This window comes from Pseudophryne corroboree, chromosome 6 (genome assembly GCF_028390025.1).
Source record: "Pseudophryne corroboree isolate aPseCor3 chromosome 6, aPseCor3.hap2, whole genome shotgun sequence".
In the NCBI taxonomy this organism is placed as follows: Eukaryota; Metazoa; Chordata; class Amphibia; order Anura; family Myobatrachidae; genus Pseudophryne; species Pseudophryne corroboree.
The window spans coordinates 647,488,560-647,516,485 of NC_086449.1; the positions used below are offsets into that span (position 1 = coordinate 647,488,560).

At 47.0% G+C, this 27,926-nt stretch overlaps 1 protein-coding gene across 11 annotated transcripts in view; it reads left to right on the forward strand.

The window, feature by feature from the left end:
* The window catches only part of LOC134933186 (uncharacterized), a 495,026-nt gene that overhangs the window by 155,962 nt on the left and 311,138 nt on the right, over positions 1-27,926 (forward strand). For all 11 annotated transcript variants that reach the window (XM_063928206.1, XM_063928207.1, XM_063928204.1 and 8 more), the window contains one exon: positions 17,635-17,692. In XM_063928206.1, coding sequence (XP_063784276.1) covers positions 17,635-17,692 — 58 coding nt within the window. The remainder of the gene's footprint in view (positions 1-17,634; positions 17,693-27,926) is intronic.

The window sequence follows — 27,926 nt, forward strand, 5'->3', positions numbered from 1 at the left end:
GGCTCCATCAAGGTCTACATCTCTTCTTTGTCCATCTTCTTCCAAAAACAATTGGCTGTCCTCCCTGAGGTTCAGACCATTTTGAAAGGGGTTCTGCACATCCAGCCTCCCTTTGCGGCGCCAACGGCACCCTGGGATCTTGATGTGGTGTTGCAGTTCCTGCAGTCTGCTTGGTTTGAGCCTCTACAGGAGGCTGATCTCAAGTTTCTCACATGGAAGGCGGTCACTTTGTTGGCCTTGGCTTTTGCACGACGCGTGTCGGAATTGGGGGCTTTATCTTGTAAAAGCCCCTATGTGATCTTCCATGAAGACAGAGCGGAACTTAGGACTCGTCCACAGTTCCTGCCTAAGGTTGTATCTGCTTTCCATATCAACCAACCTATTGTGGTGCCAGTGGCTACGGACTACTCAATTGCTTCAAAGGCCTTGGATGTAGTGAGGACTTTGAAGATTTATGTGAAGAGGACAGCTCGTCATAGGAAAAGTGACTCTCTGTTTGTCTTCTATGACCCCAAGAAATGTGGGTGTCCGACTGCTTAGAAACAGTCGATTTCACGCTGGATCAGATTCACTATCCAGCATGCTTATTTCACGGCTGGATTGCCGTGTCCGAAATCTGTAAAGGCCCACTCTACTCGTAAAGTGGGCTCTTCCTGGGAGGCTGCCCGGGGTGTCTCGGCTGTACAACTCTGCCGAGCAACTGCTTGGTCTGGGTCGAACACGTTTGCCAGGGTTTACAAGTTCGATACTTTGGCCTCTGATGACCTCAAGTTTGGTCAAGCAGTGTTGCAGGAGCCACCGCGCTCTCCCTCCCGTACTGGAAGCTTTGGTACATCCCCATGGTACTAATATGGACCCCAGCATCCTCTAGGACGTAAGAGAAAATAGGATTTTGGTTACCTACCGGTAAATCCTTTTCTCGTAGTCCGTAGAGAATGCTGGGCGCCCGCCCAGCGCTGTGTTTTCCTGCATTGGTTTTATAGTTCAGTACTGCCTGGTTCCTAGGTAAGTTCTGCGTTATTTACTGTTTCAGGTGTTGCTGAGTTGTTCCGGCATGTTAGCCGGATTTGCCTGTTGTGTGAGCTGGTATGAATCTCGCCACTATCTGTGTAATTCCTTCTCTCGAAGTATGTTGTCTCCTCGGGCATAGTTTCTAGACTGAGTGTGGTAGGAGGGGCATAGAGGGAGGAGCCAGCCCACACTATTAAACACTTAAAGTGCCAATGGCTCCTGGTGGACCCGTCTATACCCCATGGTACTAACATGGACCCCAGCATCCTCTACTGACTACGAGAAAAGGATTTACCGGTAGGTAACCAAAATCCTATTTTTGCTTTCATTGATATTTAAATTTGAACAGGCAAAGCAGAAATCAAATTATAATGTACAGGGTGATTCAAAAGTTGCAGTACACCCTTTTGTTTCAAAAATTATTCAGGAAGTGGGAAAACTGAATACTCCAGTAAGGTATTGGTGAGGTGGGCTATCTTTTTAGGGTATGTACCGAACATGGGCGCCATCTTGAAATTGGCAATCTTGAATCTAAGTCGTTTTTTTTCAAATGGAAATGGGGTCGTTTAACATCTCAAACAACATCATAATTTGCTGAAAAGTTTATTGCTGCAAACAGATTTGAAATAGCAGTTACGGTTCAAAAGTTAAAAAACTTTTTTTTTTGTAAATCGTGATATTTTAATAAGAAAGATGAACATGTAATAACATGAAAAACATGTATATACTGAATGTTTACAAACAAATCAATAAAAGCAGATAATCGGAGATATACATGTTGTCAGGAGGAGAGAAATTATATAAGTTAGTATTATCGAATCTTGAAATGTACATTGTAGCAATAATAACATTTGTAATAAACAAAAAGAGGAAACATCAAAAATGTGTGAGCCTGTTGATTTCAACATCCTGACTGTCAAAAATTCTAGTCAAGACGAATGAGTAGGAAGTGGAAGGGTAGAGAAAAGAAAGAAGAATCAGAAGGAGGGTAAAGTAACCTCCAACGAGTCAAGAGCCAATTAGTATTCCATTTGTGCAATAAACCAAATCCTATTCATTAATGCTTGGCGGCTGGGTGCATCTGGGGCTTTCCAGTTTCGCGCTATTTGGTATTTGGCCGTACAGGAAATATGGAGAATCAATTTTTTTGAGTCTCTAGGGGTGGGATCTAGTGGGGCACAAAGTAGTAAGAGAGGCATTGTCAAATCAATTTGTTGAGCGAGGAGAATACGGACCATAGCCCAGTAGCGAGCAATTACTGGACAGGACCACCAAATGTGGTAGAACTTACCTTCTAGTACACAAATTCTACAGCAAAGGTTTGAGGTATCAGGATAGATTCTGTGGAGTTGTTCCGGTACTAAATTCCATCTTGTGTAGATCTTAAACTAATTTTCACGAATGGCCACTCTTATGGAACATCTCTAGGTTGTGGCACCCACTCCTCGTCCTCGAGATGTTGCCTTTTGTCTGTTTCCCAGGCCTGTTCGTGTGGTACAAAGCGGGGGGTGGTGGTGGTGGTGGTGGGGGGGGGGGGGGGGGGTCGGTTGGGATTCAAAATGGATTTATAAAGGAATGAAATGACTCCTCTATCGGTGGGTCTATACATACAAAGTTTTTCGATAGAGGAGGGGACTTGCAGTGGATATGATAAATGTAGAGAGGAAATATAATGACGTATTTGTAGATATTGGTAGTGTAAGGAATTGTTTAAATCATATGTATCTTGCAAATCAGAAAACGAGTTGACGGCATGGGTTCCTGTAAAGTGGTGAATTCTAGTGACACCTGCAGAGAGCCAAGGGCGGGCCATTACTGGAGATAGTCCCGGGGGAAATGCAGAGTTATTCCAGATAGGGGTTAGAGGGGAGGGGCAAGTAGATAATTTAAACCTTTTGTTCAGGGTCTCCCAGTTTCTAAGCGTTAGTTCTACTGTTGGTGAAGGGTAGTTAAATTGAGGGTAATGTTTGCGAGAAACCCAAGGCAGATAGGAGTCCGGTGGGACGCCTACCAAGTCACTCTCCAAGTCAACCCACCTTTTAGTATTCGTCGGGGCGTGCCATGCGACCAATTGACTCAGCTTAGTCGCAATAAAATATCGCTGGAGGATGGTAAGGCCCAGGCCGCCATTCTAAGAGTGTTTGGCTAGGATATCTCGTCGGAGCCGAGGTCTTTTGTGGCTCCATATAAATTTACTAAGTGAGGTTTGGAGGGTACTAAGAGTTCGCTGGGGGATCTGAATTGGGAGTATCTGAAATAAATATAAGAGTTTGGGGAGTGCATTCATGTTTATTGCATTGATGCGCCTGACCCATGAGAGAAAGTATGATTCCCATTGTTGGATATCCTTGCGAATTGAGTTAATGATCGGAGGATAGTCAGCTCGGTAAAGAGAGCTGTAGGTTTTAGTGATGAAGACTCATAAGTATTTAAGCGAATGTCTACGCTATGAGATTTCAAAGTTTGTTTGCAGTTGGGTCTTCGTATGTCTGGGGATGTGTAGGGAGAGAGCCTCTGATTACGTCTGATTAATTTTATATCCCAAGAGATTTCAATATGGATAATTCCCGGAAGAGATTAGGAAGAGAAATATTCGGGTTCGTCAGTGTGAGGAGTATGTCGTGAGTGAATAAGGAGATAGTATATTGAGTGTGGTTAATAGTGACCCTGGAAATATCTGGGTTGGCCCGGATGCGACTTGCGAGAGGTTCGATTACAAGTGCGAAAATGTCTGGTTCTGTTGGAAATTGTGAAGGGGTCTGATAGTAAGCCTTTAGAGTATACCGATGCTGAGGGGTTATGATATAGGGCCTGTATGGCCTGAAGAAATGTACCTCGAAAACCTAAGTGCTGCAGTGTTTGCAGCATGAAAGGCCAAGAGACCCTGTCGAAGGCCTTCTCCGCGTCTAGAGCAAGCGCCAGAGATGGAATTTTATTGAGGTTAATGTAATGAATGATATCGACAATGCGTTTGGTGTTCTCAAGTGCTTGCCTGGACAAGTCAAAGCCCACCTGATCAGGGTGTATTAGAGAGGGGAGAATAGGATTAAGTCTGTTAGCCAATATTTTGGCAAAAATTTTCAGAAGCGATATAGGCCGGTAGTTAGTAGTTACAACACTTTTTTTGTTGCAGGTAACTGAACATGGCTTTGACAAAAGAGAGAATTTAGGTCATTTTGATGTCTGGAGAACAAAGTTTTCATGTCATAGCTTCAGATTTTAACAACCAGCACCCAGAAAGACCTCCAATTTTTCCATCCGACACTAGGGGACACTGGCACAACTTCAGGACCGTGAGGGGGGATGATGGTGGCTTACAGGGAACTGGCACTTTAAATAATCTAAAAGTGAAACAGGCTCCTTCCCCTCTACCCCCCATCATCCCTCAGTTTGGAATTTGTGGCGAGGGAGCCGGTCACTGCTGACTGAGCTTCAGCTCAGTCTATATTTATTTACTTTCATTTATTTAATTTATTTAGCTTTTTTCTCTAACGTCCTAGTGGATGCTGGGGACTCCGTCAGGACCATGGGGATTAGCGGGCTCCGCAGGAGACAGGGCACATCTAAAAAAGCTTTTAGGTCACATGGTGTGTACTGGCTCCTCCCCCTATGACCCTCCTCCAAGCCTCAGTTAGGTTTTTGTGCCCGTCCGAGAGGGTGCAATCTAGGTGGCTCTCTTAAAGAGCTGTTTAGAAAAGTTTTTTTTTAGGTTTCTAATCAGTGATTCCTGCTGGCGACAGGATCACTGCAACGAGGGACTTAGGGGAGAGACTTGCAACTCACCTGCGTGCAGGAGGATTGAAGTCTTAGGCTACTGGACACTGAGCTCCAGAGGGAGTCGGAACACAGGTCAGCCTGGGGTTCGTCCCGGAGCCGCGCTGCCGATCCCCCTTACAGACGCTGAAGAACGGCAGAACGGAGGTCCGGAAACAGGCGGCAGAAGACTCCTCAGTCTTCATGAAGGTAGCGCACAGCACTGCAGCTGTGCGCCATTGTTGCTACACGGCTCACTGATCTCGGTCACGGAGGGTGCAGGGCGCTGCTGGGGGCGCCCTGGGCAGCAATATAGATTACCTTAGAGGCAAATAAATACATCACATATAGCCATTAAGGCTATATGTATGTATTTAACCCAGGCCAGTTTTCCTAATAACCGGGAGAAAAGCCCGCCGAGAAAGGGGCGGAGCTTATTCTCCTCAGCACTCAGCGCCATTTTCCTGACCAGCTCCGCTGGTGAGGAAGGCTCCCACTCTCCCCTGCACTACAGAAACAGGGTTAAAGAGAAGGGGGGCATAAATTGGCGATATAATTATATATTAAGAGCGCATATATAGAAACAACACCTTCTAGGGTTGTTATATACATTATGGCGCTTTTGGTGTGTGCTGGCAGACTCTCCCTCTGTCTCCCCAAAGGGCTAGTGGGTCCTGTCCTCTATCAGAGCATTCCCTGTGTGTGTGCTGTAGGTCGGTACGTGTGTGTCGACATGTATGAGGAAAATGTTGGTGAGGAGACGGAGAAAATTGCCTGTAATGGTGATGTCACTCTCTAGGGAGTCGACACCGGAATGGATGGCTTACTTATGGAATTACGTGATAATGTCAACACGCTGCAAGCCGGTTGACGACATGAGACAGCCGGCGGACAAATTAGTATCGGTCCAGGCGTCTCAAACACCGTCAGGGGCTTGTAAAAACGCCCATTTACCTCAGTCGGTCGACAGACACTGACACGGACACTGACCCCAGTGTCGACGGTGAAGAAACAAACGTATTTTTCCTTTAGGGCCACAAGTTACATGTTAAGGGCAATGAAGGAGGTGTTACATATTTCTGATACCACAAGTACCACAAATAAGGGTATTTTGTAGGGTGGGAATAAACTACTTGTAGTTTTGCCTGAATCAGATAAATTAAATGAAGTGTGTGATGATACGTGGGGTTCCTCCGATAGAAAGTTATGGGCGGTATACCCTTTTCCCGCCAGAAGTAAGGGCGAGTTGGAAAACACACCTTAGGGTGGATAAGGCGCTCACACGCTTATAAAAAACATGGCGTTACCGTTTCCAGATACGGCCGCCCTCAAGGAGCCAGCTGATAGGAAGCTGGAAAATATCATAACAGTATATACAATACTGGTGTTATACTACGACCAGCAATCGCCTCAGCCTGGATGTGCAGCGCTGAGGGGGCTTGGTCGGATTTCCTGACTGAAAATTTTGATACCCTTGACAGGGACAGGATTTTATTGTCTATAGAGCATTTTAAGGATGCATTTCTATATATGCGTGATGCGCAGAGGCATATTTGCATTCTGGCATCAAGAGTAAATGTGATGTACATATCTGCCTGACGAAGACACGACAGTGGTCAGGTGAGGCAGATTCCAGACGGCATATGGAAGTATTGCCGTATAAAGGGGCGGTCCATTGGACCTGGTGGCCATGGCAACAGCTGAAAAATCCACCTTTTGTTACCCCGAGTCACATATTGGCAGAAAAGGACACAGTCTTTTCAGTCTCAGTCCTTTCGTCCCCATACGGGCAGGCGGGCAAAGGCCAGTCATATCTGCCCAGGGGTAGAGGAAAGGGAAGAAGACTGCAGCAAGCAGCTCATTCCCAGGAACAGAAGCTCCTCACGGCTTCTGCCAAGTCCGCAGCATAACGCTGGGGCCGTACAAGCGGACTCAGGTGCGGTAGGGGGTCATCTCAAGAGTTTCAGCAACACTCGCAAGGGAACTCCGGGATCCTACATGTAATATCCCAGGTGTACATTGGAAATTCGAGACGTCTCCCCCTCACACAATTCACAGGCTGTATTCCCAGCAGGTGATAATCAAAGTACCCTTCTTACAACAAGGAAGGGGGTAGTATTCCACACTATATTGTGGTACTGAAGCCAACCGGCTCGGTGAGATCTGAAATATTTGAACACTTACATACAAGCGTTCAAATCAAGATGGAGTCACTCGGAGCAGTGATAGCGAACCAGGAAGAAGGGGACGATATGGTGTCACTGGATATCAGGGACGCTTACCTACAGGTCCAAATTTGCCCTTCTCACCAAGGGTACTTCAGGTTCCTGGTACAGAACTGTCACTATCAGTTCAGACGCTGCCGTTTGGATTGTCCACGGCGCCCCGGGTCTTTACCAAGGTAATGGCCGGAATGATGATTTTTCTTAAAAGAAACATGGACGCTTTCCTGATAAGGGCAAGGTCCAGAGAACAGTTGGAGGTCGGAGTAGCACTATCTTAAGTAGTTCTACGACAGCACGAGTGGATTCTAAATATTCCAAAATCGCAGCTTTTTCCGACGACACGTCTACTGTTCCTAGGGATGATTCTGGACACAGTCCAGAAAAACGTGTTTCTCCCAGTGGAGAAAGCCAGGGAGTTATCCGAGCTAATCGGGATCCTCCTAAAACCAGGAAAAGTGTCAGTGCATCATTGCACAAGAGTCCTGGTAAAAATGGTAGCTTATTACGAAGCAATTCCATTCGGCAGATTTCCCGCAAGAACTCTTCAGTGGGATCTGCTGGACAAATGGTCCGGATCGCATCCTCAGATGCATCAGCGGATAACCCTATATCCAAGGACAAGGGTGTCTCTCCTGTGGTGATTACAGAGTGCTCATCTTCTAGAGGGCCGCAGATTCGGCATTCAAGATTGGATGCCGGTGACCACGGAGGCCAGCCTGAGAGGCTGGGGAACAGTCACACAAGGAAAAAAATTTCCAGGGAAGTGTGATTAAGTCTGGAGAATTCTCTCCGCATAAATAAGCTTAGAGCAAATTTATAATGCTCTAAACTTAGCTAGACCTCTGCTTCAAGGTCAGCCGGTATTGATCCAGTGGGATAACATCACGGCAGTCGCCCACGTAAACAGAAAGGGCGGCACAAGAAGCAGGAGGGCAGTGACAAAACTGCAAGGATTTTTCGCTAGGCGGAAAATCATGTGATAGCACTGTCAGCAGTGTTCTTTCCGGGAGTGGACGACTGGGAAGCAGACTTCCTCAGCAGGCATGACCTCCACCCGGGAGAGTGGAAACTTCATAGGGAAGTTTTTCAACATGATTGTGGACCATTGGCAAAGACCAAAGGTGGACATGATGGCGTCCCGCCCGAACAAAAAACGGGACAGGTATTCCGCCAGGTCATGAGACCTTCAGGCGATAGCTGTGGATGTTCTGGTAACACCGTGGGTGTACCAGTCAGTGTATGTGTTCCCTCCTCTGTTTCTCATAAACAAGGTATTGAGAATTATAAGACATAGAGGAGTATGAACTATACTAGTGGCTCCGGATTGGCCAAGAGGGACTTGGTACCCGGAACTTCAAGAAATGCTCACAGAGGACTAAGGGCCTGAGGAGCTAAGAAGGGACTTGCTTCAGCAAGTACCATGTCTATTCCAAGACTTACCGCGGCTGCGTTTGACGGCATGGCGGTTGAATGCCGGATCCTGAAGGGAAAAGGCATTCCATAAGAGGTCATACCTACCCTGGTCAAAGCCAGGAAGGAGGTGACCGCACAACGTCATCACCACATGTGGTGAAAATATGTTGCGTGGGTGAGGCCAGGAAGGCTCCACGACGGAAATTCAACTAGGTCGATTTCTACACTTCCTGAAAACAGGAGTGTTTTGGGCCTCAAATTGGGGTTCATTAACATTTAAATTTCGGCCCTGTAGATTTTCTTCCAGAAAGAATTGACTTCAGTTCCTGAAGTCCAGATTGTAAAGGGTGTATTGCATATACAGCTTTTTTGTGCCTCTAGGGGCACCGTGAGATCTCAACATAGTGTTGGGATTCCTTAAAATCATATTGGTTTGAACCGCTCAAATCTGTGGATTTGAAATATCTCACATGGAAAGTGACCATGCTGTTGACCAATATCTCACATGGGAAGTGACCATGTTGTTAGCCCTGGCCTCGGCCAGGTGATTGTCAGAATGGGCGGCTTTGTCTTACAAAAGCCCATATTAAAATTTTCCATTTGAACAGGGCAGAACTGGGACTCGTCTCCAGTTTCTTCCTAAAGGGGTGTCAGCGTTTTCACCTAAAAACAACCTGTTGTGGTGCCTGCGGCTACTAGGGACTTGGAGGACTCCAGGTTACTAGACGTTGTCAGGGCCCTAAAAATATATATATATATATATATAGTTAGGACGGCTGGAGTCAGAAAGTCTGACTTGCTGTTTATATTGTATGCACCCAACAAGCTGGGTGCTCCTGCTTCTAAGCAGTCTATTGCACGCTGGATTTGTAGTACAATTCAGTTTGCACATTCTGTGGCAGGCCTGCCACAGCCGAAATATGTAGATGCCCATTCCGCAAGGAAGGTGGGCTCATCCTGGGCGGCTGCCCGAGGAGTCTCGGCATTATAACTTTGCCGAGCAGCTACGTGGTCAGGGGAGAACACGTTTGTAAAATTCTACAAATTTGATACCCTGGCTAAAGAGGACCTGGAGTTCTCTCATTCGGTGCTGCAGAGTCATCCGCACTCTCCCGCCCGTTTGGGAGCTTTGGTATAATCCCCATGGTCCTGACGGAGTCCCCAGCATCCACTAGGACGTTAGAGAAAATAAGAATTTACTTACCGATAATTCTATTTCTCGTAGTCCGTAGTGGATGCTGGGCGCCCATCCCAAGTGCGGATTGTCTGCAATGCTTGTACATAGTTATTGTTACAAAAATCGGGTTATTACTATTGTTGTGAGCCATCTTTTCAGAGGCTACTTCGTTTTGTTATCATACTGTTAACTGGGTTCAGATCACAAGTTGTACGGTGTGATTGGTGTGGCTGGTATGAGTCTTACCCGGGATTCAAGATCCTTCCTTATTGTGTACGCTCGTCCGGGCACAGTACCTAACTGAGGCTTGGAGGAGGGTCATAGGGGGAGGAGCCAGTACACACCATGTGACCTAAAAGCTTTTTTAGATGTGCCCTGTCTCCTGCGGAGCCCGCTAATCCCCATGGTCCTGACGGAGTCCCCAGCATCCACTACGGACTACGAGAAATAGAATTATCGGTAAGTAAATTCTTATTTTTAGTCATGGGCTTGGTTCCCTTAGTCTCAGTAACCCTTTGGCACTTATATGAGAGAAGTGGGGTCTGGGTTACACACTAGCAGCGTCAAGCTGCACAAGGAGAACAGCGCTTAACTTTAGAGGCACTGTTCCTCCCGAGACAGCAAGGAGAACAGTGCTTAATCTGTGAAGCACTGTTCCTCCTGAGACAGCCGCATCCTGAGGTTTCGGTTGGGTAAGTGAGCCTCCTTGTGTGAGGCATTGTGCGGTGCCCACGTCCAGCGCAGCAGCCTCCCCCACATTCCCTCCCCTCATCTCCCCGCTGGCTATGACTGGCAGCGGCGCTTTCTCCACAACATTGCCGTGCTGATAGTACACAGGTGAGTGAGCCTCCTTGTGTGGGGCACTGTGTGCGAGTGGCTGCGGCGTGGTCTCCATTGCACTGCCGCGCTGACAGTACACAGCGCCACAGCATAGCTCACTCAGTGCAGGACAGAGGGAATTTACAGTGGAGGTTAGTGGAGCAGATCCGTGGTAAGCAGTGGATCTGGGGGCTAAGGTGCAGGGCATTTAACTAGAAGGCAGACAGCATCTGGAGCACCTTGTGAGTTGGGTGCAGCCGAAGGCTGATTGTAATTGTGTAAGGCACCCACTCAAAATGGCGCTTAGGGACCTGGTTGAGATGGGTGCCTGTGCGTAGGGGACGGAGTTGGCAGGTTTTCAAACTGTCAATCGCAGGAAAAGGCGCCTTCCTCAGCTAGGTGGCTCATGAATAGCAACAATGTTTAATGTTTAATCTCTCCTCAGGAATCAGCACTTTAAGCAGAGACAGGTGCACATTCCTTCAGACTGCCAGAAACCTGAAAGCCTGCACATAAAGGGGGTAATTCCAAATTGATCGCAGCAGGATCTTTGTTAGCAGTTGGGCAAAACCATGTGCACTGCAGGGGAGGCAGATATAACATGTGTAGAGAGAGAGATATTTGGGTGTGGTGAGTTCAATCTGCAATCTAAATTGCAGTGTAAAAATAAAGCAGCCAGTATTTACCCTGCACAGAAACTAAATAACCCACCCAAATCTAATTATCTCTGCAAATGTTATATCTGCCCCCCCTGCAGTGCACATGGTTTTGCCCAACTGCTAAAAAATTTCCTGCTGCGATTAACTTGGAATTACCCCCAAAATACAGGCTGGTGGCAGCGGGAGTTAGAATAGCGAAGTAGTCAGAGCCGGCCCTAACCAATATGATGACCTAGGCAAGGTTTTGGCTGGTGCCCCCTAGCACCGCCGCTAGTTCACCTTCTGACCCTGCACCCCTTTCCCAGCACCATCACCCCTCACCCATATCAGTATTTTGGTGCTCTTACCCCCTATATTTTAAAAAGGAACAGTGCGCACATTTAGCGCACAGCTCAAAAAGGGGTGTGTTCTTGCTGGGAAGGGGCATGGCAACACACAGTAGTACCCCCAATTCAAATTGTGCCACACAGTACTGCAACTTTACTCACATTTTATCATACAATAGTGTCCCTTATTCACGTTACATCATACATTAGTACCACTTTACCTTATATACGTTACTCCTCACAGTAGTTCCCCTTATTCACATTACATCACACCATATTGCTCTTTATTCAGATAATGCCACACAGTAATGCCCCTTACACATTATTAATGTCCTTATAAACATAATGTGCCTTACACATTATGCCAACCTTTAGTACTGCACTAAAAAACACATAATGTCCCTTACACATATGCCGCACACAATTAATACCCTTATACACATAATGACACACACAGTGCCCCTTACACATATGCCGCACATTATTAGTGCACTTGTACACATAATGACACACACAGTGCCCCTTACACATATGCCGCACATTATTAGTGCACTTGTACACATAATGACACACATTGTGCCCCTTACACATATGCCGCACATTATTAGTGCACTTGTACACATAATGACACACATACTGTAGTGCCCCTTACACATATGCCACACATTATTAAAGTGTTTATACACATGACACACATAAGGCCCCTTACACACATGCCAAACACTACTGCACAGCCAACCCACACACACACACATGGCCGCTAACACTGTGACAGATGTGTCTTCATACATCTTGCCTCAATACGCCATGCAGCAGGAGATGCCTGGTGTGAGTCAGCTGGCAGCTCTGCTAACATCGGGTGCCTTTTTTGACTAAAATGCGTCTTATTTGCATTACTGTGTGTCTAGGATGCAAAAGCAGCTTCTGCTGATTAAAATGATATGCGGCATGCCTATATTCTGTGTGCGACTGTGGCTGTATCTGCATACAAACTGCTACATTACAGTGATTTCCAGGATTACACTGTAATGTAGCATTTCATATGCAGATACAGCCGCAGTGACACAAAGAATATAGGCATACCACATATAATTTTAATCAGCAGAAGTTGCTTGTGCCCCTAGACATACCAAATGCCCCAGGCATTTGCCTAGTTTAACTATGCCTACGGCCGGCTCTGGGAGTAGTACAAATATTATACCACTCTCTATCCCCCCCCCTCTCTCTTTCTCTTTCTCTCTCTCTCTCTGTATTATTGAGAGTGCTGGTGTGAATTGTATGTGTCTCCACTCTGTCCGTCACAATGGCAGACAAGAAACCAGCTAATAAGGCATCACAAAAACTATTTATTTGTGCTAAGTGTAAAAAAGAAAAGAAAAAAAACCTCACACAGACGATTCCTCCCTGTGTGAAGCATGTGCTTCAAAGGTTACGTTAGTTAATCCGTCCCAAGACGCTAATTCCCCCCGGGCGTTAGCGCTCACAGGAACCATCTCACAATTACAAAGGGGCTAAATCAGACCTGATCGCTGCTGTGTGTGTTCAAACAGCAGCGATCAAGTCTGTACTGTGCATGCGCGGCGCTGGCGCATGCCGGACAGCGGATGACTGTCTTAGCTCTGCGATCGCTTCTGCCTGATTGACAGGTAGAGGCGGTCGCTGGGCGGGCCGGTGGTGTTTGGCCGCCGTTTAGGGGGCGCGGTCCGGGCAACGCAGGTGTGCCCGGACCATTGGTGGGTGTGCCACGGCGGCTGTGTGACGTCACACGCAGTCACTACGACCCAAGCAGTGACGAGTAGCTCCCTGCCAGCGTGCAGGAGCTGCGCTGGTGGGGAGCTACTCTACCAGTACAAAAGCATTGCTGCTGTGTGATGCTTTTGTACTTGTGCAACGGGGCGGGGCCTGACATGCGGGGCGGGCTAGCCCTGTGCTGGGCGTCACCCCGCATGTCAGCGATCAGGTCTGAATCACCCCCATAATGAGGTGTCTACTTTATGAAAGACGGTTAATGAGATTCCTCTGTTTCCTCTATTGTCTCGAATTCTCAAGAGAATCAAATGGGAGTCAATCACTGTGATCTTGGTAGCACTAGATTTGCCTTGGAGAGCTTGGTTTTCAGACCTGCGCCTTCTGCTAGCGGACGATCTTTGGCCTCTACCTCTGCAAACGGATATACTCCAACAAGGGCCCTTTGTGTATCCAGATTTACCACGACTGCGTTTAACGGGATGGCTCTAGGTGCAGACGTCCTAAAACGCAAAGGGATTACGGAATGTGTGATTCCCACGATGTTGCGTGCACGCAAACCTGTTACGTCAACTCATTACCATCGCATCTGGCGTTCTTATATCTCTTGATGTGACCGAAAAGGATTTCAATCAGATTATTTTTTTCTAGGATCCCTGAAAGTTCAGGTATCTGCCTTATCGATTTTCTTTCAGAGACGCCTGGCACTCCTACCGCATGTGCAAACTTTCCTACAAGGGGTCCTTCGGGTCGAACCCCCGTTTGTTCCCCCTACAGCTCCTTGGGACTTGAATCTGGTGCTGGATTATCTGCAGTGACCCTGTTTTGAACCCTTGGAAGACGCAGATATTAACTATCTTACTTGGAGGACTTTTTTCTATTAGCCATAGCTTCATCCCGGAGGGTTTCTGAATTAAGTGCCTTGTCTTGTGATAATGTCAAATATTACCTTAAAACATAAAGCTATACACTATTACAGTTGAGCCGCTATGGCCGCTAGACCACGTGCTACGCACTTTGTACGCTATTTGCGTACAGAGTCCCGCATGTGGTACGCACTTGGCGTACACACGCAGCGCTGAGTGTACGGAATACACACAGCGGGCGCACACACAGTCGATAACCTTTAAACCTCGTTAATAAAACACAGTAAGAATATGCTTTTACTCTAAACCTTAGTAGACAAATACTGCAATGATGTAACGCTTAAAACCCTTAACAATGTGTATGCTGTTTGAGCGATTGAGACGCTAAGAAAGCCCTTTTCAGGAAAGTGAAGACACAACACCGGGTTTTGGTTATAACCACAGCAGCTCTAACACCGCCGTGGATTATTCAGAGTAAAAGGGGAAAACAGTACAAATTATACACTACAAACTAACAGGGAAATCTAAACAGAATAACAGAATAATCGCTACAGAGAATATACATACGTGGGAATCTTTCGCAAGCGCGACCTGGAATCCAGTCCTCAGCTGTTCAGGTAGAAAGCCTTCAGAGACATGAGGCTGGCCAGGCAACAGTGGTCTTTATATACACAACATACATTCACAATACAATGGTATCTGTAATCTCATTGTTTATTGGACACAGGAATGTGTCTTTACATTACAGGAAAGGTCATAGGTGGATTTGAACAGGTGGGCTGTGTCTTTCCCCAACTGCTCAGGTGGGAGGTATCCTAAGGATTCCCGCCGCATGTGTAATTTACAGCAAATACAGTTAATGTTCATAAAGTACTTTTGTACATAACTATACGCAGGAGCGAGCGATCCTTTCCTAACTAACATCGGAATGTTACCCTTAAAATACTCTATAGCTTGATACTAGACACCACCTTTCAACCTTTATCTGACCCTTCCTATCATGCAAAGAGGAATCTCTCTGTCCAGGAACAGTTTAAACTAATCATACTCGCTGACATGGTCTAGGGGAATATTAACTACAAAATGCACTATTTGGGTTAAATATGCTACGATCGAGTCGCACGCTACACGCTCACAAAATCTACCATAAATGCGCATACCACGCGCCAAGGCGCATGGCCATGGAAGCTCCGTTACGCAAAGTGCGGATATGCATACGCACGGCAGAGCGAGTGCACGTGCAGCGGGCATGTGCATAGGGTTAGTACAAAAGGATATGCATCATGATATTTTTCGACTTTGACACTTATACCTCCCTGCTTGATTTTTCATCCTGATGGGGCTAAGTTGAGAACACATGCTTCCTTTTTTCCCAAAGTCGTGTCGGCTTTTCATATCATATCAATCAGCCGACTGTGGTACCGTCCTTACAGGAGGACTCTAGGACACCTTCTTCTCTGGATGTAGTGAGAATGTTGAAGATCTACGTGGAACGGACAGCACCGTTACGAAAGACTGATGCTTTATTCATGCTTTATGATCTTCCGTGGCGAGGTTGACCTGCTAACAAGCAGACCTTGGCCCGCTGGATTCGGATGACTATTTGTCAAGCCTATCTACACCAATCTAGACGACCTCCATTATCCATTGCAGCCCACTCTACACGCTCAGCTGGGTCTTCCTGGGCCGCTAGTAGGGGGGGCTACCACGTCTCAAGTCTGTAGAGCAGCCACTTGGTCCATTATTCATACTTTTGCCAAGTTCTACAAGTTTGATACTTTTGCGGCTTTATCTTCACTGTTTGGCCGTCTTGTTTTGCAAGACGGCCAAAACGTCAGTTGTTCAGCGGTCTCCCGGCCAGAGGAGGAAACTTTGGGACGTCCCTACGTTCTTGAATTTGTGCCAGTGTCCCCTAGTGGCTGACAGAAAAAGGATGATTTTGTTACTTACCGATAAATCCCTTTTTCGGAAGCCATAGGGGACACTGTCCGCCCGCCCGCCGCTGTTCTCTTGCCTTCATTGTTGTTCTGTTCTGTTTGATATGTGCTCTCTTCCCTCGTATAGTTCTGTTCTCTTGTTCCCGTCTCATCTCGGCTAATTCATAACTGAGGGATGATGGGGGATAGAGGGAGGAGGAGCCTTTTTCACTTCTTAGATTATTTAAAGTGCCAGCTCCCTGTAAGCCACCATCATCCCCACGGTATTAAAGTTGTTCCAGGGTCCCCTATGGCTTCCGAAAAAGGGATTTATTGGTAAGTACCAAAATCCTCCTTTCACATAACACTGTCAGGTGACTAATTTACAAATTCCGAGAAACTGGGACTGTGGCTGACAAGTCACGGAGTGGTTGTCCAAAAAGTGCTACTGGTCTTTCTGGGTGCCGGTTGTTAAAATCTGCAGCTATGACAAGGAAACTTCGTTCTCCTGACATCAAAATTACCTCAGTTCTCTCCTCTTTTGTCAAAGCCATCTTCAGTTACCTGCAACAAAAAAGGTGGTGTAACTTTTGAACCATAACTGCTATTTCAAATCTGTTTGCAGCAATACATTTTCAGCAAATTCTGATGATGTTTGATGTTATTCAACCCCCTTTCCATTTGAAAAAAACTGACTTAGATTCAAGATGGCGCCCATGTTCGGTACATACCCTAAAAGATAGCCCACCTCACCCATACCTTACTGGAGTATTCAGTTTTCCCATTCCCTGTACAGTTTTTGAAACAAAAGGGTGTACTGCGACTTTTGACTCACCCTGTATATTATATATATAATACAAAATACAAGCAGATAGAATCCTTTATGGTTGTATAGTTGTCACATAGGTCTCTGCATACAAGTGTATTATACCTTCCACTGTGCCTTGTCTGTACCATGTTTTATTTTCAGCTGTGATGTCAACTCTAATCAGAATGTCAGCAATACTGCTGTCATTGTTGTAGGTGACTGTATTAAAAGTAGTCTGAGCAAGTGTTATAGTTCAAGTAAAAGCAATCCACTTAAAGTATTGACATTACAAATCTCTTTTAATGACCTATAGATGATTTTGAAAGTCCATAGCACCCTCTTTCCCACTTCTTATTTGGGTTTAGGGTAGAGCATAATATCTACTAGAACATTCACAGAACTTTTGTATGCTGGACATAATCTATACAATTATCTGGCCGTTCCTGCTGATATCTATGGATTGGCAGGATAATTGTACGGTATATCCAGCTGATCAGTCAGAAAATATCAAACTGATGGATTTGCTTGATTGTCCAGCATGTCCATCTTATGCAATATTTTGAAGTCCCAAACCACAATGAGCAGTGTATGCCCTGCCGCAGCCGACCGACCGGAATGTGGAAATGTCTTCCCTCTAGTAGTGGAACCCAGATATCATGGCCAATACACTGAGAAATCTCAGTGTATGCCAATGATATCTGCTGAGTGTCAGATAAGATGTCTGTCAGTTGGAACGTGTATGCCCAGAATTGGTAGCAAGCACAGGGGGGCAGCTAAAATTCACAGTTGTCTTTTGATAAAGGAAAATTAATAAAAGTTTTTTTGTTTGTCCGCCCCAGCCCGGTTGCTTTTATTTTGCATTAATTAAAAGCATGTATTTTGTTTGATTTGACGTTCAGTTTGTGTTGCTTGTAGAAAGTCCAGATGAAGAGTCAGAGTACAACAGGCCTTATGAACAGCGAGAACTCATCAGGTCTGTATGAAAAACTATACTGTGTAATGTCATCTAGTTAGTCAATATGGTACAGGGAGAGATCCCATCATTGGGTTATCTCAAATGGGTTCAGTGTGGGGTCCTGGACCCAGGACCCCACACTGCACCCATGTTTAATTTCTTACCTTTCCAGAGTCCCGCATCTCCAGCGCTGCAGCTGTGGCAAAAATAACTGGTAAAATGGCGGCCGTGCATGCGCAGTAGTGATTTGTCGATGGGACATAGCAGGTGCCAAGTTTCCGGTGACCTGCGCACAATGCCAGAGTCTCCTATATTGTAGAGCGGAGGGGGCCAACCCTGAGTCTGCATATGGGCCCCTTTCTCTGTTAAAATGGCCCTGGATCCCGTACAGCTCATAATATACAAAGATGTTCCATACTATGTATGCACAATTGCCAATTCAATACTAAGAATATTACTCATATGTCCTAGAGGATGCTGGGGATGCTTCAAGAACCATGGGGTATAGACGGGATCCGCAGGAGACATGGGCACACTATAAGACTTTTAATGGGTGTGAACTGGCTCCTCCCTCTATGCCCCTCCTCCAGACTCCAGTTAGATTCTGTGCCCAGTGAGACTGGATGCACACTGAGGAGCTCTCCAGAGTTTCTCAGAAAAAATACTTTTATTAGGTTTATTATTTTCAGGGAGACCTGCTGGCAACAGGCTCCCTGCATCGTGGGACTGAGGGGAGCGAAGCAGACCTACTTCTTCTGAGTTCAAGGGCTCTGCTTCTTGGGCTACTGGACACCATTAGCTCCAGAGGGTTCGATCACTTGGTACGCCTAGCTGCTTGTTCCCGAAGCCGCGCCGTCACCCTCCTCACAGAGCCAGAAGACAGAAGCCGGGTGAGTATGAGAAGAACAGAAGACTTCAGTGATGGCAGAAGATGGCGTTTGAGGTACCGCGCAGCGGGCACGCTGCGCGCCATCCTCCCACACAAAACTCTACACTGCAGGGTGCAGGGCGCAGGGGGGGCGCCCTGGGCAGCATGTACATCACAAACGACACTGGCATAAGTGATAACAGTGCCTAGGCACTAGTTAAGGGACCCCCGCCAGTATAGAGATACATTTAAGCGGGACTGAAGCGCTCATGTAGTGGGCGTGGCTTAGCCCACACAGCTCTGACCAGCGCCATTCTCTTCACAGAAGCTGCAGAGACACTGGCCCTGACCTCCACACTGCTGTACAAGTAACAGGGAGCAAAACAGGGGGGGGGGGGGCACAAGTGATTTGGTGCTAGATTTTATATATATATATATATATATATATATATATATATATATATAAAATATAGAAAGCGCTAACAGGTCTGGGCAGTCTTTTTTTACTTGCTTCAGTACCGGGATAGGCGCTGGGTGTGAGCTGGCAGTACTCCCTCTGTGTGTCTCTTACAGGCTTTGTTGTGGGTCTGTCTCCTGTAGCCCCAGTGTGGTTGTGTGTGTCGGTACGTGTGTGTCGACATGTCTGAGGCTGAATGCTCTTCCCAGGAGGAGGCTGGAGTGGGGACAGAAAATACTGTGAGAGTGGCCGATTGGCTGAATATGTTGAGTGTTTTAAACGCAAATGTGGCTAGGTTGACTAAGAGATTTGATAAATCTGAGTCTAAGAACCAGACATTGAGGAAATCCATGGAGGATGCTTTGTCACAAACCCAGACCCCTTCGGGGTCACAGAAACGTGCATTTACCCAGATAGCTGATACAGATACCGACACGGACTCTGATTCCAGTGTCGACTATAGTGATGCCAGATTACATCCAAAACTGGCTAAGAGTATTCAGTACATGATTGTGGCGATAAAAGACGTATTACATATCACGGAGGACCCTGCTGTTCCTGATACGAAGATCTGTATGTTTTTAAAGGAAAGAAACCTGAGGTAACGTTTCCTCCCTCTCATGAACTGAACGCACTTTTTGAAAAGGCTTGGGAAAATCCTGACAAGAAGATACAGTACATGTTTCCAAAAGAATTCCAGTGACATATCCATTCCCCTCTGGGGACAGGGAAAGGTGGGAGTCAATACCCACGGTAGACAAAGCTTTATCGCGTCTGTCCAAAAAGGTGGTGCTTCCGTCCCCTGACACGGCAGCCCTAAAGGATCCTGCGGATCGTAAGCAGAAAAATACACTAAAATCCATTTATGTCACTACAGGGTCGCTACTCAGGCCTGCCGTTGCTTCGGCATGGGTGAGTAGCGCTATTGAAAAGTGGGCAGATAACTTGTCATCTGAGGTAGATACCCTAGACAGGGATAGTGTGCTTTTGACTCTGGGTCACATCAGGGACGCGGCAGCATATTTAAAAGAAGCTGTAAGGGATATTGGCCTTTTGGGATCAAGGGCCAATGCCATGGCAGTCTCGGCAAGGAGAGCATTGTGGATTCATCAATGGAATGCCGATGCTAACTCTAAGAAGGCGATGGAGTCTCTACCGTTTAATTGGTAGGGTCTTGTTTGGTGACGGCCTCACTGACCTGGTGTCTACGGCTACCGTGGGTAAGTCTTCATTTTTACCTTATGTTCCTGCACAGCAGAAGAAATCGCCTCACTAGCAGATGCAGTCCTTTCGGCTCAATAAATTCAAAAAAGGACGTGGGTCCTCCTTCCTTGCTGCGAGGGAGAGAGGAAGGGGAAAAAGGGTCACAGGCTGTGGCAAGTTCCCAAGAGCAGAAGTCCTCTCCGGCTTCTACTAAATCCACCGCATGATGCTGGGACTTCTCTGCGGGAGTCCGCACCGGTGGGGGCACGTCTCCAACTCTTCGGTCAGGTCTGGGTGCACTCGGATCTGGATCCTTGGATAGTAGAAATAGTAACCCAAGGATACAGGTTGGAGTTTCAAGACGTGCCCCCTCACCGATTTTTCAAATCTGCCTTGCCAGCTTCTCTTCTAGAAAGGGTGATAGTAAGCGCTGCGATACTAAAGTTGTGTCAAAATCAAGTAATTGTCACAGTGCCCCCGTCACAACAGGGGGACGGCTTTTATTCAAGCCTGTTCGTGGTCCCGTAGCCGGATGGCTCAGTCAGACCGATTCTGAACCTAAAATCCCTCAATTTCTTTCTAAAAAAATTCAAATTCAAGATGAAATCTCTCCGAGCAGTGATCTCCAGTCTGGAAGAGGGGGATTTTATGGTGTCGGTCGACATGCCTACTTGCATGTCCCCATATATCCTCCACATCAGGCTTACCTGAGATTTGCTGTGCAGGATTGTCATTACCAATTTCAGACGTTGCCGTTTGGTCTGTCCACGGCTCCGAGAATTTTCACCAAAGTAATGGCGGAAATGATGGTTCTCCTGCGCAAGCAGGGAATCACAATTATCCCGTACTTGGACGATCTCCTCATAAAGGCGAGGTCCAAGGAGCAATTGCTGAAGAATGTTGCCCTTTCACTGACGATTCTGCGACAACATGGTTGGCTCCTAAATTTACCAAAATCACAGCTGTCGTTCCTGGGTATGATTCTGGATACAGAATTGCAGAGTGGAAAAAGCTCTGGAAATACAGAACATGGTAAAACAGATTCTGAAACCGGCAAAGGTGTCAGTTCTTCAATGCACTCAGTTGCTGGGGAAGATGGTGGCAGCCTACGAGGCCATTCCGTATGGCAGGTTCCATGCCAGGGTGTTTCAGTGGAACCTGCTGGACCAGTGGTCCGGGTCTCACCTGGACATGCACCGGAAAATAATTCTAGCTCCCAGGACCAGAATCTCCCTTCTGTGGTGGCTGCACGGTTCTCACCTTCTGGAGGGACGCAGGTTCGGGATTCAGGATTGGATCCTGGTGACCACAGATGCAAGCCTCCGAGGCTGGGGAGCAGTCACACAGGGAAGAAACTTTCAGGGAAAATGGTCAAGCCAGGAAGCTTGTCTACACATAAGCATTCTGGAATTAAGAGCCATTTACAATGGCATACTGCAAGCAGAACATCTTCTTCGAGGTCTGCCTATCTTGATTCAGTCAGACAACGTGACAGTGGTGGCGTACATATACCGCCAAGGCGGAACAAGGAGCAGAGCGGCAATGGCCGAGGCCACGAAGATTCTTCACTGGGCGGAAAGACATGCCAGCGCTCTGTCAGTAGTCTTCATTCCAGGACTTGACAACTGGGAAGCAGACTTCCTTAGCAGACACGATCTCCATCCAGGAGAGTGGGGTCTTCATCAAGATATCTTTGCAGAAGTGACAAGTCTTTGGGGAGTTCCTCAAGTAGACATGATGGCGTCCCGCCTCAACAAGAAACTTCAGAGATATTGTTCCAGGTCAAGGGACCCTCAAGCGATAGCGGTGGACGCCCTAGTGACACCGTGGCCAGTCAGACTTAATTCCCTGCTGTAATGACTTAATCCCCTGCTGTATTGTTCTCTGTATTGTATAGCAGTTGAGAACAATAGCTGAAGGGTTTATGCTAATAAGTCATGTTGTGACTAGGCACAGAAAACTACTTAAGATAACGGTGGCTACATCTGTATGTGTTCCCTCCACTTCCACTCATTCCAAAGGTGATAAAAATTATAAGAAGAGCAAGGGTTCAGGCGATCCTCATTGTTCCTGATTGGCCAAAAAGGGCCTGGTATCCAGATTTTCAGGAGTTGCTCATAGAAGATCCCTGGCCTCTTCCTCTTCGGGAGGACCTGTTACAACAAGGGCCATGCATGTATCAGGACTAACCGCGGCTGCGTTTGACGGAATGGCGGTTGAACACCAAATCCTAGCCCGAAAGGGTATTACCAGTGAAGTCATTCTAACACTTCTTCAGGCTAGGAAAGAAGTAACGGCAAAGCATTACCACCGTATTTGGAGGAAATATGTGTCTTGGTGTGAATCCAAGAAGGCTCCTACGGAAGAATTTCACCTGGGCCGTTTGCTCCATTTCCTACAAGCAGGTGTGGATGCGGGCCTAAAGTTAGGCTCTATTAAAGTACAGATTTCGGCCTTGTCAATCTTTTTTCAGAAAGAATTGGCTTCTGTTCCAGAAGTTCAGACCTTCGTAAAAGGCGTGCTGCACATCCAACCTCCATTTGTGCCTCCTGTGGCACCGTGGGATCTTAATGTGGTGTTGCAATTCTTGCAATCACATTGGTTTGAACCTTTGCGCAAGGTTGAGTTAAAATTCCTTACTTGGAAAGTGGTCATGCTGTTGGCCTTGGCATCCGGAAGGCGGGTGTCTGAGTTGGCGGCTTTGTCTCACAAAAGCCCCTATTTAATCTTCCATGCAGATAGAGCGGAGTTGAGAACTCGTCAGCAATTTCTACCAAAAGTGGTTTCATCGTTTCACGTAAACCAGCCTATTGTGGTGCCAGTGGCTACTGACGCCTTGGCGGAGTCGAAGTCTCTTGATGTGGTCAGAGCTTTGAAAATCTATGTCGCCAGAATGGCTCAGATTAGGAAAACAGAGGCTCTGTTTGTCCTGTGGGCTCCCAACAAGATTGGGGCTCCTGCTTCTAAGCAGACTATTGCGCGCTGGATTTGTAATACGATCCAGCAGGCTCATTCTACGGCAGGATTGCCGTTACTGAAATCGGTGAAAGCCCATTCTACCAGGAAGGTGGGCTCATCCTGGGCGGCTGCCCGTGGAGTCTCGGCGTTACAACTTTGCGGAGCTGCTACTTGGTCGGGCTCAAACACCTTTGCAAAGTTTTACAAGTTTGATACCCTGGCTGAGGATGACCTCTTGTTTGGTCAATCGGTGCTGCAGAGTCATCCGCACTCTCACGCCCGTTCTAGAGCTTTGGTATAAACCCCATGGTTCTTGAAGCATCCCCAGCATCCTCTAGGACGTATGAGAAAATAGGATTTTAATACCTACCGGTAAATCCTTTTCTCTTAGTCCGTCGAGGATGCTGGGCGCCCGTCCCAGTGCGGGCTGTATCTGCAGTTTGGTTATAGTTACGCTCATGTTGCGTTGAGTTCAGTCAATCTGTGACTGTTGGTCATGCCGTTGCATGCGTTTTTTGTCAAATGCCATGTTGTACGGCGTGTTGGATGTGTGAGCTGGTTTGTATCTCACCTTAGTTTAAAATAATTAAATAAATCCTTTTCCTCGAAATGTCTCTCTCCCTGGGCACAGTTCCTATAACTGGAGTCTGGAGGAGCCAATTCACACCCATTCAAAGTCTTATAGTGTGCCCATATCTCCTGCGGATCCCGTCTATACCCCATGGTTCTTGAAGCATCCCCAGCAACCTCTACGGACTAAGAGAGCTGGATTTACCGGTAGGTATTAAAATCCTATTTTCCCCAGGATGCACACATTTACAGAAGATACAGTGCCTTGCAGAACTATTCTGACATTCGATTATTATCTCATTATACTGAATAACGCATCCTACACTAGATTTTGTATTTCTAAACACAATGCAAAATAATTATTTTGTTTAAAAAAAAATTAATAATCTTAAGCAGGGTAAAAAACTAAAATATGTGGTCTGCTTGAGCATTAAATTCCCACACTGTAATATTTTTATAAAGCCATACTTTAGAGCAGGCACAGCTTTAAGTATTTTAGGATACATATGTACGAGCTTTGCATGCTGTTTGGGAGTGATAATGTGCCATTTGCTCTAGGCTGTTCAGATTATATGGGATGATGCTTTTTCGCCTCAATTTTCATATAATGCCAGTGATTCTCAATTGGTTTGAGATCAGGGTTGTTATCTTGGCCATAATAGGACACTCACTGTTTTTTCAGTTTTAGTTTGTGACCTTGTGTTTGGGGTCATGTGTAAAAGGTGAATATTTGCCTAAACTTTAAGGGGCGTACACACGGAGCGACATTCACTTAATTTCTAAACAATCTGACTAGATTGCTTAGAAATTAGGAACACATCGCTCCATGTGTAAAGGTGCCGGCGACAGCGATGCACGGTCCCGCGCGTCTCTATCGCCAGTGATAGATTGGCCTGCATGCAGGCACAATCTAGCAGGTCGCTCATTTCACCGCTGGGTGAAATGAGCGGCCCCCTGTGTTCGTTACCCCCCCCTCGCTCAGCACATCGTGCTGTGCTCAGCGGGAGGAGGAGATGTGTGCTGAGCGGTTCGCTCAGCACACATCTCCCTACACATCAACCCATCTGTACAGCCCTTTAGTTTTTAGTAGACTGAAACAGGCCCTCTTGCACTATTTCCATGTATTTTGCAACATCCATTATCTCTTATAACAGTGTATAAGTGTCCAAATCCTGCTGGTGAAATGTAGCCTTACAGTGTAATGAAACCCCCCATACTTTACTGTAGATATGTGTTTTGATGTATGGGCTTTGTCAGATATGCACCACTCATTGCTTTATAAAACCAATATGACCTCAACAATCTCAACTGGGGCACTTCTTTATAAACTTTGACAAACTCCAGACGGGTCATTCCATGGTAACAAACGTTGCACTTTGAAATATATTTCATGTGAAATATATTTCTCTTACGTCCTAGTGGATGCTGGAGTCCATATTAGTACCATGGGGTATAGACGGGTCCACCGGGAGCCATTGGCACTTTAAGGGTTTGAGAGTGTGGTCTAGCTTTTCCCTCTATGCCCCTTCTTCCAGACTCAGTTTAGAAAATGTGCCCAGAGGAGCCGGTCACAGCTAGGGGAGCTCTACAGAGCTTCTTTAGTAAAAGTTTTTTTTAGAGTTTGTTATTTTAAATGGAGGCTGCTGGCAACAGCCTCCCTGCATCGAGGGACTGAGGGGGGGAGCAGTGTCCGCCCTGTGGGGTCTGAGCCACTTACTCCGTTGACAGGACACTGAGCTCCTGAGGGGTCAGATCGCTCCCCGCCGCAGGGGAGCACTCCCCCCAGCAGCATGCCCGCCACCCCCTTACAGAGCTGAAGAATCGGTGGCGAGTGAGACACCGACCCCCCCCCCCCCCCCAGCAAGCGGGGGGTCGGTGTGAAGATGGCGGGTAGGAGCGCAGTGTTAACTGCACTCCGAGAGGCTCATTGGTACATGGTGCGGCGCTGTGAGTGGCGTCCTGAGCCAATGCTACACCCTACACTGGTCCCAAAGCCTGTCGGGGTCATCAAATCTCAGCCAGCACTCAATCCTCAGGCCAGTATAATCAGTGGAAGAGAGGGAAGACAGTGCCATTTTGGGGGTGGAGCTTCTCCTCAGAGCGGACACAGCAGCGTTCAGCGCTGTGCAGGCAGGAAAATGGCGCTGATCAGGAGAAACAGGTCCCTCCAGAGCAACTCCAGCTATCTGTAAACAGTACCAGGGGGTTGTAGAAGGGGGGAGGGGGGGGGGGGGGGCTGAAATACGACTGTGTATCCTATTAATGTGCACAGTCAGCGCTGACAAGGGGTCTCCCTTTGGTTAGAAGCGCTGTGTGTGGGTTGGCTCCAATCGGTGTCTCTCTTGCCATTCTTGGGGGGGGGGGGGAGGGGGGAAACTCTGTCTGCCCTCCCGTGTGTGCGTGTGTGCGTGTGTGTGTGTGTGTGGAGGATTCCTTTAGCTATGTCCAGGGACACCGTGCCATATGCTGCGGAGGATATGTCCTCCCAGGATGATCCCATTCCATGTAATCAGGATAGCACTGGTTTAGCACAGATTCCAGCAAGGGAACCTGAGTGGTTTTCCTCTATCAAATCTTGGATTTCTCAGATTTCAGACAGGGTTCAAGTAATGAATCTGCAACCCAGGTATTACAGAACTCTATGGCGGTATGGCCCGATTCTGGTAACTCAGGACGCTCCGCTATATACCGCCTCAAACGTGCGCTTGTTCATGTCATGCAAGATGACACGGATACCGATTCTGACACCACAGACTGTAATGGGTATGTGTTGCGGGGGTCTGCCTCTCTTGCAAAAGGGGTGCGATTGATGATAGAGGCTATCAGGGATGTGTTGAATATTAATGATACCACACCTGAGCAGGTTGAGGAGGCTTTTATCACTGAAAATAAGAAAGCCTTGCTAACCGTCCCTGCATCAATGGTATTAAATGCTATATTTGAGAGAGCATGGGAAATCACTGAGAAAAAATTCTAGATCCCTAAAAGGGTCCAGGTGGCGTTCCTTTTCCCTGAGGAGGATAGAAAAAAATGGGAAAACCTGCCAATTGTTGATGCCTCTGTGTCCAGACTCTCAAAAAAGGTGGTTTTTACCTGATCCAGGATCAACCGCTTTAAAGTAGCCGGCTGATCGTAAAAATTGATAATACACTTAAATCAATGTACACCGCTTCGGGGGCCATATTACGTCCCACTATTGCTAGTGCATGGATTGCAAAAGCTATAGTCAAGTGGTCAGGCACCTTACTTGAGGATTTGGATATGATGGATAAGGGTGATGTTGAATTGTTTTTGCGTAACATTCACAATTCAGCAGGTTTTATGGTAGAATCCATGAAAGACCTGGTTTCCATGGCTGCGGGAATCTCTTCCATGTCTGTTTCAGCTCGTTGGGGACTGTGGCTGCGCCAGTGGTCGGCCGACGCGGAATCCAGGAGAAGTGTGGAGTCCCTACCCTACCTACACAGGTCAGGCTCTGTTTGGGGAAGCTTTGGATGCGTGGATATCCACGGCTACAGCGGGTAAGTCTCCGTTTCTTCCCTCAGCTGCACCTGCGCCGAAGAAATCCTTCTCTTCATCAGCATCACAGTCCTTTCGGCCTAACAAACCTAGAAAGGCCAAACCGTCCAATACCTTCTTTAGGGAAGGTCGAGTTAAATCCAAGAAACCTGCTCCTGCAGGTTCCCAGGAGCAAAAGCTTGTTTCAGGTACGCCAAAGTCCTCCGCATGACGGTGGACCGCGCGGCTTGGAGGTGGGGCCAGTGGGAGCGAGACTCAGACAATTCAGTCACGTCTGGTTATCGTCCGGCCTGGATCCCTGGGTGATAGATATTGTGTCCCAGGTATACAGGCTGGAATTTCAGAATCTCCCTCCTCACCGATTTTTCAAATCAGGCTTGCAAGTTCTACTGACAGAACAAGAGGCTGTCCAGAAGTTGCTGGAGGCACAGGTCATTGTGCTAGTTCCTCCTCATATGCAAACCACAGGTTACTATTCGAACCTTTTCATAGTACCAAAACCGTATGGTTCGGTCAGGCCCATTCTGAATCTAAAATCACTGAACCCCTTTCTAAAAGAGTTCAAGTTCAAAATGGAGGCTCTCCGAGCGGTGATATCAGGTTTGGAAGAGGGGGAATTCCTGGTATCCCTGGATATCAAGGATGCGCATACCTCCACATTCCGATTTGGCTGCTGC